Source organism: Pelmatolapia mariae, linkage group LG7 (genome assembly GCF_036321145.2).
Source record: "Pelmatolapia mariae isolate MD_Pm_ZW linkage group LG7, Pm_UMD_F_2, whole genome shotgun sequence".
Classification (NCBI taxonomy): Eukaryota; Metazoa; Chordata; class Actinopteri; order Cichliformes; family Cichlidae; genus Pelmatolapia; species Pelmatolapia mariae.
In genome coordinates this window covers 24,032,502-24,046,990 of record NC_086233.1, presented here as the reverse complement: position 1 = coordinate 24,046,990, position 14,489 = coordinate 24,032,502, and the positions used below count along the sequence as shown (strand labels likewise).

Here is a 14,489-nt window from a genome sequence, read left to right as displayed (position 1 = left end):
CTCATTGGAAAACAGAAGGCTTCAGAAATTCAGCATCACAATTAATATTTAGATGATTTGATATATATGTATATATATATATATATATATATATATATATATATGTATATAACTTTCACAGTTGCTCTTGCTGATGAATCCTTTTTAGTGAATTAGCCCAACTCAGATCTAAACTATGCGGGTTACTGGAGCAAAACTCATCAAAAATGCCTCAGAAGAGCAACATTGATTTTCACTCTTCCAAAACTGCAGCGTTAACTAACTGGAGGCAAAGTGTCTGCTTATTCCTGTCAGCACAGACTGATAAATACCTCCCGAAATGAAGCTGAAGAGCTTCTTGGAAAAGTTTTATACTAAGGTTATTCTTGAGCTTCCTTAGTTTCACTCCCCTATGCTCAGCTTTTTCCCCCACTAACTTTTATCAATACCTTTTCTGTTTCCCCTGTGATTTGATCTTTTAAAGGTCACCCAAATGAGTTTAACATGTGGGAGGTAGCCCATAAATCTAAGTAGCACAGCCAGTTTGCCACCTGTTTCCCTAGGCTGGTAAGGTTCACAGAGAATAGATGAGTCCAAACACTGTTCATCCTGTGGCAATGGAGTGGAAATATAAAAAATATGGTCGGTTATATCATAATAAGTTAGGCTTTTTTGAAACTGATACATTGATATGTGTTAATTTCCTCCTAGCTATATTTTGGGTTAGGTTTTCCCCATGTTTGTCACTGATCGATAAAATATCTGTGGTATCGCTGCTGTTTCAGCTACTACCATTCAAGGAAAAAATGAACAAAAGTTGACGCGGGAGAAGTTGACATGGTATGTGTTTGGCTTAGTGACATGAAAATATAAAAGGTCTGAAAGTTTGCTTGAGTACACTGGAGGAATTCTCTTGAAAGATGTTTATAATCAGGAGTCTTCACTGAAGAGCTGCTACTAAAGTAACTTACCATTTATATTTTACTTCCAGCAATCTTCACATATTTGAAAAATGTGCATTGAACATGCAGGGGTTTAGACAGCCTGCAGGAAAACCTGAATAAGTTTAATGTTCTGTAGGTAGTGTTACATTTTTACTGCAATTAATAATTATGTTATTTAAACGAGATAAAAGTCTTGACTAATGCACGTACTGCATACATTATTTGAAGTTATTTTAAATGGAGATCGAGCGTTTTTGGATGCTCAAGGAGGATGATACCCAACTCAAAATCTTCCAGACAAACTTGCAGAAGCTTTTGCTCAGTACTTTGCAGGGACAAAAATTATATGCAACAATAATATACCTTTCCTTTGGAACATGTTTGTGAAGCTAAGCGCTGCACAGTAAGGTCAGAGTGTAGCGTGGCGTAGCGGTCCAGCAGTACAAAACAGCAGCAGTTGGTCCTCAGCAGGACCGAGCTCCTTCAGCGTTCTGTGTGCTGCTTCCTGTCAGGATGTGGATACGGTTCCCCCACACAGAATTTGATCCCCAGGCAGATGTGCTGCTCCAGCGGTCAAGCCTGGGAGTAAAAACTCTATATGTGTGTGTCTGTGTGTGTGTCTATTAGTCATTCATGTGAACCATGTTAATATATCTGCTTTGTGAGGTTTGGAAACTTGGGACTACTTTTTGTGAGTTTTAAGAACGTACTGAAGGGACTACTAAACCCTAGTTGAATCCTTTTGAAATATGAAATTATATAAAAGGGCCCTGTTGTCTAACAATTAGTTAACAAAGTTAACTATGTTTGCAGGCTTCAGCTGGGATTCTTACTAGACTTTAGAGGTGGCAGCAGGTGGATTTTGGGATTGTGCAAAAGTCCTTAGTCAAAGGCAAACATACTTGAAAATGGAATATATAAGGCAGAAAGAGAGTTTGTGTAATTCTAATGAGCTTCAAATTTAGAATTGGGTATGAGCACCTTTATTATTCCACACAGCCATGTTAGGCAAGCTTTCTTGATATTTCTTTAGGTAGCCTTCAGTAATAGTTGTCCAGGGTTTTTGGAGGACATTCAAAGCTCTTCTTTAGGTGCTGCGTGTTTCTTTTTTTTTTTTCATTTTCTGCCAAGATGATTCCACACTGTTTTTGTCTATCCGGGCATGCTTTTAGCACACAGACAGTGTGTTTGAGAACATTGTCACTGCTGAAAAATAAAGCTGTTGCAACCAGATGCTGTCTAGATGGTATTACATGGTTGATCAAAATATGATTTGATAAGATCCCATCAACACTGTCTGAAATGTAGTTTTTGACAGCCACCCTTCCACTGAGTGCTACTGAGGCTTCAGTGAACAGTAGAACAGTAGACTGATGAACTGAACGGTCAGATTTATCTCTCAGGTCCTGCATCAGGTGCATTTGGTGGATTTTTTCCTATTTCTTATCAACATGATTTTCAGATATCTGCTGGAGATGGTTTCTTAAGACTGCCATTTTTTTCCCTCCACTAGACCAGTTTGCTCAATTTTCTTAAGGACAATCTGTACTGGATACTGAGAAGTTTTTAGCTAATAGCTCTTTGGGAATCATGTTGTTGGTGCAAAAATACTTTTTATACTGTCAAACTGTGTTATTTTTGTCATTTTTCATAGAGTCAACTAAAGAAATGGGAAGAAACTATGTTTTTTAGACAGGCTGCTAGTAACAAAGAGCCTAAAGATGCATTTTAAAATTGGTTCCTGTAATGTCTAGACACAACACTGATTCATCCCTTCATTAAGGTGTCCTTTTATGCTTGACTGCACTGAACTGGGCTGAAAAAGAATCCAATGTTCATAGAAAAACTTTGAAAGACCTTCAGAAAGCTTGGAGAGCTATTGTTGAAGACCCCTTTAAAACTTTACATGAAAGTCTGTAAAGCTCCTTGAAAGCAAAACATACGTAATGTAGGGGTGGCTCAAGATTTTTGCACTATCCTGTATGTCCTCATGTTTTTCACCCTAAGATACTACTCTCCTGGCTGTACTTTCATATTTAACATATAGACATGTGAGTGTACTATGCTATACTTATAATATACAATACTTACATAGATTAAACAACCTTAAGTACAAAAGAGAAGCGTCTGCCCACATTTCTTTTTTTTGGGGGGGGGGGGGGGAGAGGCAGAATGGCTAAGGTGACATATTGTGGTGGCGCTATGGCTGCAGTCTGTAATGAACCCCAGAATTTTTCAGTCGCTTGTGGCTTTTTCCAGTAAGTCCAGACCACATGAATAGATAGACGAGCAGTGAGACGCGTTGATGGGAATTGTGGGTAGATAATGTTAAAAAAAATAAGAGAAGATGGGTTTGAGATGAGACAGATACACTTGTGGTGTCAGCACCTACACCTGTTTCTTGTCTATCAATGTGTGTGTTCGTCAGCCAGTGTGTGTCTGTCTGCAAACATTTTGCAAGATTCATACAATTATATGCAAGATTAAGAAGTTTAGTGCATCTGCGCACCCTATATATAGGCCTCTGTGTCTCTGTCTCTTTATGTTGCTGGCATCTGTTGTGAATAGAGCAGTTATTTCGTCTGTGTCTGTGTGTACATCTGCCTGTGTTTGAGTATTTGCATGTGGATATAGCAGCTCTTTGCTGTATTCACACCCATATGTAGAATTTCGTTTCTGACAGTGGAGCTAGTTTTTTTCGAGGGTGGGATTTGAGAAAAATGCAGGGCAGGGTCAACTCCATAAATTTGTTGTGGCATTATTGCTCTGTCTGGTGGGAGCCCCTGTCAGTCCTTCAGAAAGGCAGCCGATAAAGAGAAAACAGGTTGCTGGAAGCTGCGCGCTGGAAACCGATGACCTGATGTGGGTGTAGCAGCAGCAGAGAAGAAGAAGGGAAGAGTATGGAATGTGCTCCTCGGACATTTTCTTGTGTGTACGTGTACAATATGCGCACATGTGTGAGTGTCTCATGTGGCACAGGCCTTTGAAGCCTGTAGGGGGTTAAGAGGAATGAGAGTGCAGTGGCAGGGTGGAGGAGGATGTATGGCCCCTTTGCAGGTTGGTTGTGACCCCCTCAGGGTCAGAGTGCACCCGGCAGACAAGGGGGAAGATGCCTCTTTTTGAGAAGGTGATTTATCATGGCCACCTGGAGTAACTTATCCTCCTCTGCACCCATGACGAACAGTTAACAGTCTGTGCAGTGGTCACAGCTCACAGATTAAATGCCTGTTGTCTAGTCTGTGAAGTCTGCTCCTGTTATACAGCTCTGTTAATTGGAGTGCTTATTTTTCAAGGCATGCAAACCCTGTCGCATCCCATTTTTGTTACTGTTTTTATTAAAAACTTTTATTTGTAAAAAAGGAAAGTAAAAAAAGTAAAAAAAATAAAATAAAATAAAAAGCTTTTCCTTTTCCTATAAACTATCAGTAAACTATTATACATAATGTGCTCAATGAAATGACAATGTAGCACCTCAAACTGACTCAACTTAAAACAATCAGTAAAAGTCTAACATTTGGTTAGAATAAGGAAAAATGGAAGCACGTCTTCCATTAGAACTGGCAAAAATAAAGAAGTTCATTTAAAAAAATGCATGTCTTAAAAAACGTTTTTAAAAAAACACCCAAAAACCTAACAAACAGAACATGTTATCAAGTGGGAATTTCCATGATTCTTCCATGATGGCTCCCGTTTGTCATTACTGCCATTATAAGATTGTTATAGGGGTCATAGTCATGCTTCGCTTAGCACCATAAAAAAAGGAAGGAGGTTGTGTCACAAACAAGGCCAATATTGCTCAGTCACAGCCTTCAGAAATGAACAGAAATGAGAAACATGGTCATAAAGGTGGCAGATAAACTACCGTCAATAATGCAGACATGTTTGGAAAAGTTCAATCCAGTGTGGAAGTGCCCGCATGTACAGTGCCACTGATGGTGCTGAGCTGTGACTGAAGGTTCTCCAGCTGGAGTAATTCACCATAATTACACTTCGCTTGCTCAGAGGGTGTGTGTGTGTGTAATATTGTGTCAGAGACAGAGGAGCTGCCTGTGGAATGTGTGAGGGATGCAGATCAGGTTTCTGGGTGACCTTCAGCATGCTACGTCGCTGACAATGCAAGTTTGTGTGAGGGTCTGTGTAAGCTTATGCATCTCCAAGATGAGAGTAAATATAAGGAGGAAACGAAACGAAAGGTGGGCAGTATATATATGTGCATACATGGGTGACAGTGCACTGGTGTGGTGTTTTTAGTAGTTTAATGAGTCAAACTTAATGTGATTTCCAATCACCTTAAGTTTGACTCATGTGATTGGAAATCACATTAAGTTATAGGACACAGAATATTAGTAGAATTTGATGCCACTCTCCTGCAAATACATATTGCACAGACAAATAATGAGGCGATAATGGGTAAATAAATAAACCTCCAGGGTCTGCAGATGGAAGTTGGGATGTTGAAAGGCTGGAAACAGCAGGAAATGATGAGGTGGTATTGGCAGTGAGATGTAAGAGAGAGAGGGATGAGACATTCTGCAGCTAAATTAGACCACCTAATCGGGAGAATGCATTTGACACATTATGTGAGAGTCAATGTGAAGAAAATGTCACATCTTGGTTATTTTTCCTGTCTTTCTGTGATGTTTAAGTTAAGAGAGGTAGTTTCTCTTTGATTTTTTTCTTCCCATCATAGAGGCTTTTTAGTAGTTTGTTGAACATCAGTGACTCTGCAGTAAAATTACTCATATACTATGTACAGCAGGCTTTAAAACATGTTGGATAAATACCTTCATTATGACTTACATAACAGACAGTTTTTATTGTAGTGAGGTTGAGGGCCCATCCAATAGTGATTTTCGGCCTTATCTATATCCTCAATTTCAAATTGATGGCAACAACATAACTATATTTTTAATGAGATACCACAATGTCTCAGTTTAAACACTTGATACATTTTCTGTGTTCTACTGTGAATAAAATGTGAGTTTATAGAGTTTGCAGATCATGTTCTGTTGTTTAAAAATTTTACACAGCCTCCCAACATTTTTTTAATTGGAATTATATATTGGTCCATCGGTCAATGAACTGGCGGATACGATAGAATCTGCATACTTTGTACAGCAAGATTTAAAACTTATTGCCTTCATGTCAAACAATATATGTAATCAAGCAAGTTTATTTATCAGTACAAATTGTTTGAGACTAATCTGTTCGTAGCCAAATGAACTGTTTAGAAAATATGTAATCCATGTGCTGCTCTACGTAATGCTCATTTGTGTTTATGTCATTGCAGTTAAGTGGTGTCATGGTACAACATGCACCTTGTTTAACAAAAGATTAAGTGAGTCAGAGCTCTTCAAGACAGAAAGTTCCTTACAGACTCGTGAAACATTCCATTCTTGTGTCCTTGTTTTGAATATTTGCAAAACAGATGTGATAGAGAGACCAAGGCCACTGTGAGGGAGGATCTGAACACCTCCACAAACTTCTCCTCTGACAGAAACAGCAACACAGAGTGAAAGGACACAGAGTCCCACTTAAAGAATAGTCACTGTATTTGGTACTGCAATCTGATTTAGCCTTTTCATCACATACTCCTCTGGAGGATTAATCATGTCCCCCTTTTCATGCCTGGTTGGTTTTCTGGCTGTTTCTGCCCTTTAGATCTTGTTGCATCTATCAGGGGGAAACTTTTCTTGGATTTGACTGACACTGAGCACTAACATGGAAATGGGCATTCTTGATGTCTTGAAAGCCTTGACTTTGGCTTTGCTGTGTATCATCTGTTAAACAGGTTAATTTTTAATATATATATATATATATACATATATACATACAAGGAAAATAATGTGAAGGAAAAAGGAAAAGTGAGAATCGGACAGCGAGCAAGAGAAAGACATCCATCTAGTGTGGCACAATGTTGTTCCGCTCTTTGACCACAGTGGTCTTTGGGGATTATCTGCTGTCATGACTGGTTTGATTTTGCACTGAAAGACTTTATGCAGCTTCAGCTACTTTACAGTAAGAGTGAAAAAAAAAGCACATAAGCTGCACAGTTATTTTTAATTGAAAAATGTTTCTATACCAATGAGCAGGGTTATTATAGTGTGTCATACTGGTTTAAATAATTATACTTCTTTTGGAGATTTCAGCTTGCATTATTTTTTAGCCCAAATATTTGTTACACATGTGTTTTATTAATTTTACAATGTACGATTACAGGTCATAAATCTGGCATTATTCACAATCTAAACAATTAAATAACTAATTTCCTTTTGTTTAGCACACAGTAAGGTCAGGTCAGGGCAATCCATCCATCCATCCATCCATCCATCCATCCATCCATCCATCCATCCATCCATCCATCCATCCAAACCTCACATAAAAAGGCCTTAAACAATCAGAACCTATCAAATGTTTAAACTGAGAAAATGTACCATTTCAAGAAGAATATCAGGTCATGCAACACATCTCATAAAAGGTGGGGCCGTGTTTACCACTGTGTAGATTCCCTTTTCTTTTAACAACAGTCTGTGGGAGACAGGCTGCTGGACTCAGGAATGTTGTCTCATTCTGGTCTGATATAGGATTCTAGCTTCTCAACAGTCCTGGCTGTTCTTTGTCATATTTTTTGTTTCATGGTACTCCAAATGTTTTTAGTTGGTGAAAGGTCCGGATTACAGGCAGGGCAGTTAAGGATGTGGAAGTCCTTCCCTGCAAAGATGTAATCTGGATGGAAGAATATATGTTCCTCTAAAAACTGTATATACCTTTTAGGATTCAAGGTACCTTTCCAGATGTGCCGGAACCAATCAGAGACGCAAGATTTTGAAAGGAGCGCTGATAACAAGCTGGATGGTCCCTCTCTTCTTTAGTCCACAAGGACATGGCATCCATGTTTTCCAAAAAAGGATTTCAAATTTTGATTTGTTGGACCACAGAATAGTTTTCCAGTTTCAGGCCAGAGAGGACAGCAGCCTTTCTGGATCTTGCTCATTTGTGGCTGCTTCTTAGCATGGTAAAGATTTAACCTGCATTTGTGGCTGGCAAGCTGAACTGTGTTCACAGACAAAGATTTCTGGTCTGGTTCTGGTGTTTCTGATGTCCATGACAGAGCCATGCTTGTTTTGAGTTCAGTGAGGATGAGAGGAACATCGAATGCTGATTTTCTGACAAAGCTAAAAATACTGATTTTCAGCTTTGTCCCTTGCACACAGAGCTTTTTCCAGATTCTTTGAAATTTTGATGCTATTATGTACTGTAGATGATGATATATTCAAAGTCAATTAAACAGTTTTGCATTACAGAACATTATTCCTAAATTGTTCTGCAATTTATAGATACAGTTTGTTTGCAGGTTGCTAAACCTCTCCCCTTTGTTTCTGAAAACTCTTCCCCAGCTGTTTCTTTTTAGTACCGCTTCCTTTTTTCAGTCTTTTCCTCCCCTATCCCAACTTTTTTGAGGCACGTTGCTGCCAACAATTTAAAATAGAGCTAATATTTTTCATGAAATACTAAAATGCCGTAGTTTAAACACTTGATATGTTATCTATGTTATGTGTTCTACTGTGAATATGAGTTTATGAAGTTTGCAAATCGGTCCATTGATCAGTGAGGTGGGAGATGCAATAGATCCACATACTTCATATTATGTTTTCACTTGTTTCCTTGATCAGCTCCTTTATCAGCTCTGCTAAACTCTGACCACTTGGAGTTAAATTCAGAACAGCAGGGTTTCTTTCAGCAGCACACTGTTAAACTCCAAACAATGCTAAGATAGGAAGACATCTGACAGGCTTTGAAAAAGGGATGTGTTATTATTATTGATCAAATCACAGATTTTCCTGAGGTGCAGTGTACTAAAGTTCTCTGTCTCCTGTGTCTTCACTGTACAGCTAATATGTTGGACACCATGCTCCTGAAGAACGGGGGGAAGGGGGCATCGGATCGAAGGGTGGAGGAGAGCAGCAGCGCAGCCACAGTTTTAGCTCAGAACATGCTTTGGTGCCACTGCTACCATCACTGTCCTGAAGACTCTGTCAACAACACTTGCATGTATGCTGGACTACACACTTCCACGCTCACAAAACAGACACATACAAACTATTAAAAAACACTGTATTAAGCCCATTAAAAGACAACGCAAACATTTACTCGGTGTAAATAGCCAAAAGACTCATAATTGCGTGATTAGATCAGAAGCACACAAATGTTTTAATTCAGCTCCATTCTTCTGAAACCCCTGAAGCTTCGTGAGACACAGCTTATTTCTACTCTCATTATCCATTTCAGTTGTTTGTTTCTTTGTTTGTTTTTTTTAGAGATTACATTTTAATACTTAGTGGTACAAGGTCTATATGTGCTTAGATGCAGTTATTTAAAATATAAGGATATGAATGTACTATTTGTCATCTTTGCTATCGATTTGTTTTGTGTCATTATTACTTCATCTCAATTTTTTTTACTATATTTAAAGGTAAAAAATGTACTCATAAATATACATCATTTAGTGTGTAATTACATCTTCCTACAAATTGATGGATTCTCATAAGCTTAGAATGAATCCATTAAAAATATATAGGCGTTAATTTGTGGAAGCCACCATGTTGCCCTGCCATGAATACAGTGGCCACGATGGACATCACTGTTCATCACCACCGCTCTCTGCCCTTCCTCATTTCCATTTCATCCTCATCGTCCTCACCTCAAGCCTCATCTCCTGAACTGAAGTCAGGGCTCTTTCACGTTCAAAACATTCATAAATGTGCTAGTGTATTCCTGATATTGTCACAATTACTCATGCCACTAGATTAGACACGCGACTAACATGCTGACAGTCAAAAAAAATTATCTTCAAATCTAAATATTTATTTGGATTTCTGTAATGGTGAAATTGTGTGCATATTCTTTGTAGGACTGATGGTTACTGCTTCACTATGGTGGAGGAGGAGGAGGGGGGGATTGCTGTACTCACTGCAGGTTGCCTGGGACTGGCTGGCTCTGAGTTTCAATGCAGAGTAAGTCTGCTGCATGTGAATGCTGTATGTGAATGTGCGTGTGTCACCCGTGAAATCTTTTTAAACCTTTATAAGCTTTCCTTGACTTACTGAAGCTGTTGATGAGACCCATTTAAATAAGAATTGTCCAGTCCATTGTGTTTACTTTATACACAGTAGAAGAGCTTTTGTTATATTACAAAATGCTAACTAGCCTCCTCTCATTAGTGTTACATAGACATGCACAGTTCTGACATTTTGTTTGTGTACATGAAAGGACACGTGGAACGCACGTTCAAGGAGAGCTCTCGAGTGTTGCACGGATCAAGACTTCTGCAACAGAGACTTGCATCCCACCCTTCCTCCACTGATGACATCAAGTAAGACAAACACACACACACACACACACACACACACACATGCACTCTTTCACACATTTTTTTTTTTCACATAATGAAATCCTGCCCCTCTTTAAAGTGTGAGTGGCTTTCAAAACTGGCTCTTTTAGGACACGCTGGGTTGGTGATGGGTAGTGACAGTTTAAGCTGTTACAAACCACAGTGTGGTGCTGGAGTGAAGTGGCACATGCAGAGAGAGAGAGAGAGAGAGAAGGAGGGAGGGAGAAGGAGAGAGAGATGAAACGGAGCCTGCAGATTTGGCTTGTTCTCTCACCCTCTAATGAAAAGGACAGCCTCTCCCCAGGGCCTGCTTGAGTTTCTTGCCTCAGGACGGATGTGAGATATCTGTCCATCTGTCATGCCACAACCCACTAACTAACACACACATACACACACCTTCTCTCTCCCTCTGTCACATACAGTAACCTATGTGTATTTTTTATACATTCAAGCTACCTCTGCTGTTTTGTTATTTGACTCTTTTTTCGTAGTTTGAGGTTCATTCTTATCAGTTTTAATAACAAGGAACAGTTCTTACTATGATCTGAGGATAGGATAGAACAAAATCTCAATGGGCCAGAAAGAAGTGTTAAAAAAAAAGTTGCAAACGCGGCTTTATCACCAAGTGAAAGATTAGCACAAGAAAACAGCAAGCGCTGCTCTCACGTCTGAAGATGAAGTCAGTTTTTAAACAGTAACAATGGACAGTTATGGTAGTAATTTATTCTATGCATTATCTTTTCCTTTAAATGTAGGTTCATTTTAAACATTACTTATCATCAGTTAATTTGCAGTGACCTTATAAGAAGTTCTTTATCCACTAATTCTTATTGTGTTTGTGTGTGTTATTTTCTTCCCCACCATGAAGTATCACTGTTCAGGCATTCGTGTTTCTGTGCTTCTGATTGACAGGACCAGTGCAGAAAGTCTAGAGCCCCAGAGCTGCTTCAGACCTCTGGGGTTTCTGTAGATGTCCGTGTGACATCTGATATGTGAGATTTGGGAGCGGGATGTGATCGATAAGTCAGTAGGAAAAGGGGGTGCAGGGAAGAAATAGAGAGATGGAAGGGGAAAACCTGTCCCTGCCAATGAGAGATATTTGGAATGACACCCATGAACAACTGACTGTCACCACCATTTATCAGTAGTTGTTTTGTTAACTTTCCATCTTGACCAGACCAGGATTTTTTTTTTTTAATTTTTGTTTCATAATCGCTAAATTAAAATTTTTTTAAAAAAAACTAATTTACATCTTCTCATCATTACATTTTTAGATTACCACAGTATCCAGTACATGGCTCTCTTAATTTCAGTCACAGTTTGCAGCATCATCCTTGGTATCATCCTTGTATTTTGTTACCTAAGGTAAGAAGGTCGTCTCATACACACATAATTTAAACACTTTCACACCTCTAGATGTTCACTCAGCAAACTTTCTTTCAGATATAAACGGCAGGAGTCACGGCCACGCTACAGTATCGATCTGGAGCAGGATGAGACCTACATTCCCCCTGGGGAATCTCTGAAGGACTTGATAGAGCATTCCCGTAGCATTGGGTCTGGCTCTGGATCAGGACTCCCTCTACTGGTAAGCAAAACTCTCTACACCTCTGCTTCACCTCAAGCTGAGATTAACTGTGATAAAATAATCACTGTGTCACTCCATTTTTTGTAAATATATGCAGAATATGCAGAAGAAAATGTCACACAATGATTTTTAGTGCAGTAAAATTTCTGAATTACATCAACCTGTTCACCCGTATAAAACTTAAACAGAGCAAGATGCTCAGAAGGAAGTTTTTCTATATTTATAATGAAAAAAAAAGGGATTTTAAAGAGACTTGTCTTTGTAAAAATGGAATTTATTTTGTTTTGTTGTTTCAATAATTTGTTTCCAGGTGCAGCGCACCATCGCCAAGCAGATTCAAATGGTTAAGCAGATTGGAAAAGGACGATATGGAGAAGTCTGGATGGGCAAGTGGAGAGGAGAGAGAGTGGCTGTCAAAGTCTTCTTCACCACTGAGGAAGAAAGCTGGTTCAGAGAGACTGAAATTTATCAGACCTTCCTGATGAGACATGACAACATACTGGGTAAGGTCCTGAAAACTGCGAATTGAGTGTAAAAGAATGAATGCACTTAGTTAACAGTGAGCATCGGTTGCATTCAGCACAATTAAGGGTTTTTTTTTTCTTCTCAGAGGTCAGTTTAGGTCAGGAAAGTAGTTACTCTACGGAATGTGTTAATGTTGCAAATATAATGGTAAAGACAAAAATCCAAGAAAGAACAGTCAATTGCTGTATTAAATGTATGAAAGTTCATTTAAGAAGAAAAAGGTGAACTTCCAAATGGTACATCCATGAATACAGGAATAAGGCCATAAAATAACTAATACCAAAAGGAAATCTAAAGTCCAAGTTTGATATGCAATTTTATGCAAATGCATAAAAGGATCGACAGTTCCAAAAATAATTTCCCATTCCAAGTTGGTGTCCCATGGAGCCCTGGCACCCCCATCTTTTGCCATCTTGGGCGGGCGTACCACGTGACTTCCACAGACAACCATTCTAACATTTCCATCGCTATCAAAATCGTTTTTTTGGTGGGTTATTTTGGAGTTTCGATAGGGGACCATCTTGTTTGTGCCACACATTTGTTTTTCTCGAAGTATCTTGATGCATGTCCTCAGATTCAGCAAAGACTGATTTATATTACCTGCTTCAGGTATATCAGTGCCTTCTGTCCCTGTCCTGCCAGGTCGCTCACTTCATGCCAAGTCCACCAGGCACAGCTGACTGACACTTATCTGGTTCTTATCCTGGAGAACATTCTTGCCTTTTGCATCAAGAGGGGCCTGAGCCAGTTTAATAATGAACACACTGTGGGAGCGATTGGACTCTCTGTTCAGCCAAGTGTTTGCAACCTTCCTCTTTTTTTGACCTCTCCAGAACACTTGAAAAGCCTCCTCTGCAGATTTGACTTCCACCTCCAGACAACCAGCCACATACATGATGTGGGCATCTTTCCTCCAGGAGATCATAGATGTTGTAGTTGTAGATTTCTACATAGGAGATGAAGCTGCTGTAGCTGCTGTCATCATCCATGCCATCTGATTTAGAGGCCTCATGGCAGCAATTTCAGGATCAACCTTTAGGTTAATGGAGGGCGTTTTAGGAACAGACAAGTTGTTGTCCCGTCTTTGGCGCTCCAACAAAGCATCTACTTCAGTCTGAATCTCCATACCATTTTTATCATCAGTCTTAAATACATATCTCTTGGCCTAGTAAGGACCTATACTGTTGAAGATCATGTCAACGAATAGTAATATAAGAAAAAAAAGTACAATCTCCACAGTTTTTTCACATGTTAGAGGAATGCTGCTGTAATGAATGAAATGAATCTGTCAGCATGACTCTCTGGCAAATGTGTAAAATTACTTTAATAGTTATTGTATAATCATATTTTCTTTCTTTCTTTTTTTTCTGTGGATCTATTGTTAAAAAAACAGAAATTTCTGCAGTAGTGAGTGATAAAACATGATCTCTTCTGGTATTTATTTGCTTTTTATTACTTCATTACTTTGGTATGGTATGAATAGCCACGGGGGAGGACTTTATCAGAAGGAAAAGCTGTAAAACTTTTGAAAATTCAGGTAAAAGTCCAAAATTTATGCTGTCATTCCAATCTAGAGGGCTGGATTGGAGTGTCTCAAGCCAATTCTGGCCCCCAGGCCTTACGTTTGACACCCCTGGTTTAGGCTCTTCTGGGAACTCATTGACTGGACTGCTGACTTAGTCTCTGGGGTTAACGACTAATTTCTGGAGTTTCAGAGGGCTCTGGAAGTTTTGATAACTGAGTGCCAATGTCAAAAGCCCGGGAATGATTGATGGTTGCACATTTAGTATTTATGCATCTGCTCAGAGGGCTATATTTATATTTATGTAGGTTTTATAGGTTTTTCAGGTTTATTAACATTTGATTTCTATGTTAATGTTAAGACGATTTAGATTTAAAACTAAAAAGGTCTCATTTTGTTCTGCTTCCACACTCTGACATTAACTGTGGATGCCAGTTGCATGCAGGTCAGACTTTGAAATCTCTAGATTTAGAGGAAAGGAGTGTTGGGTTTGCTCAGAACTCATTGTTAACAAGTGCAGCAATTAAAGTCTGAACAGCA

General features: G+C 39.1%; 1 protein-coding gene across 1 annotated transcript in view; it reads left to right on the top strand.

The window, feature by feature from the left end:
* The window catches only part of bmpr1bb (bone morphogenetic protein receptor, type IBb), a 58,378-nt gene that overhangs the window by 40,426 nt on the left and 3,463 nt on the right, over positions 1–14,489 (top strand). The window contains exons 6-11 of the mRNA XM_063478528.1: positions 8,816–8,975; positions 9,835–9,937; positions 10,194–10,296; positions 11,589–11,679; positions 11,758–11,902; positions 12,213–12,405. Coding sequence (XP_063334598.1) covers positions 8,816–8,975; positions 9,835–9,937; positions 10,194–10,296; positions 11,589–11,679; positions 11,758–11,902; positions 12,213–12,405 — 795 coding nt within the window. The remainder of the gene's footprint in view (positions 1–8,815; positions 8,976–9,834; positions 9,938–10,193; positions 10,297–11,588; positions 11,680–11,757; positions 11,903–12,212; positions 12,406–14,489) is intronic.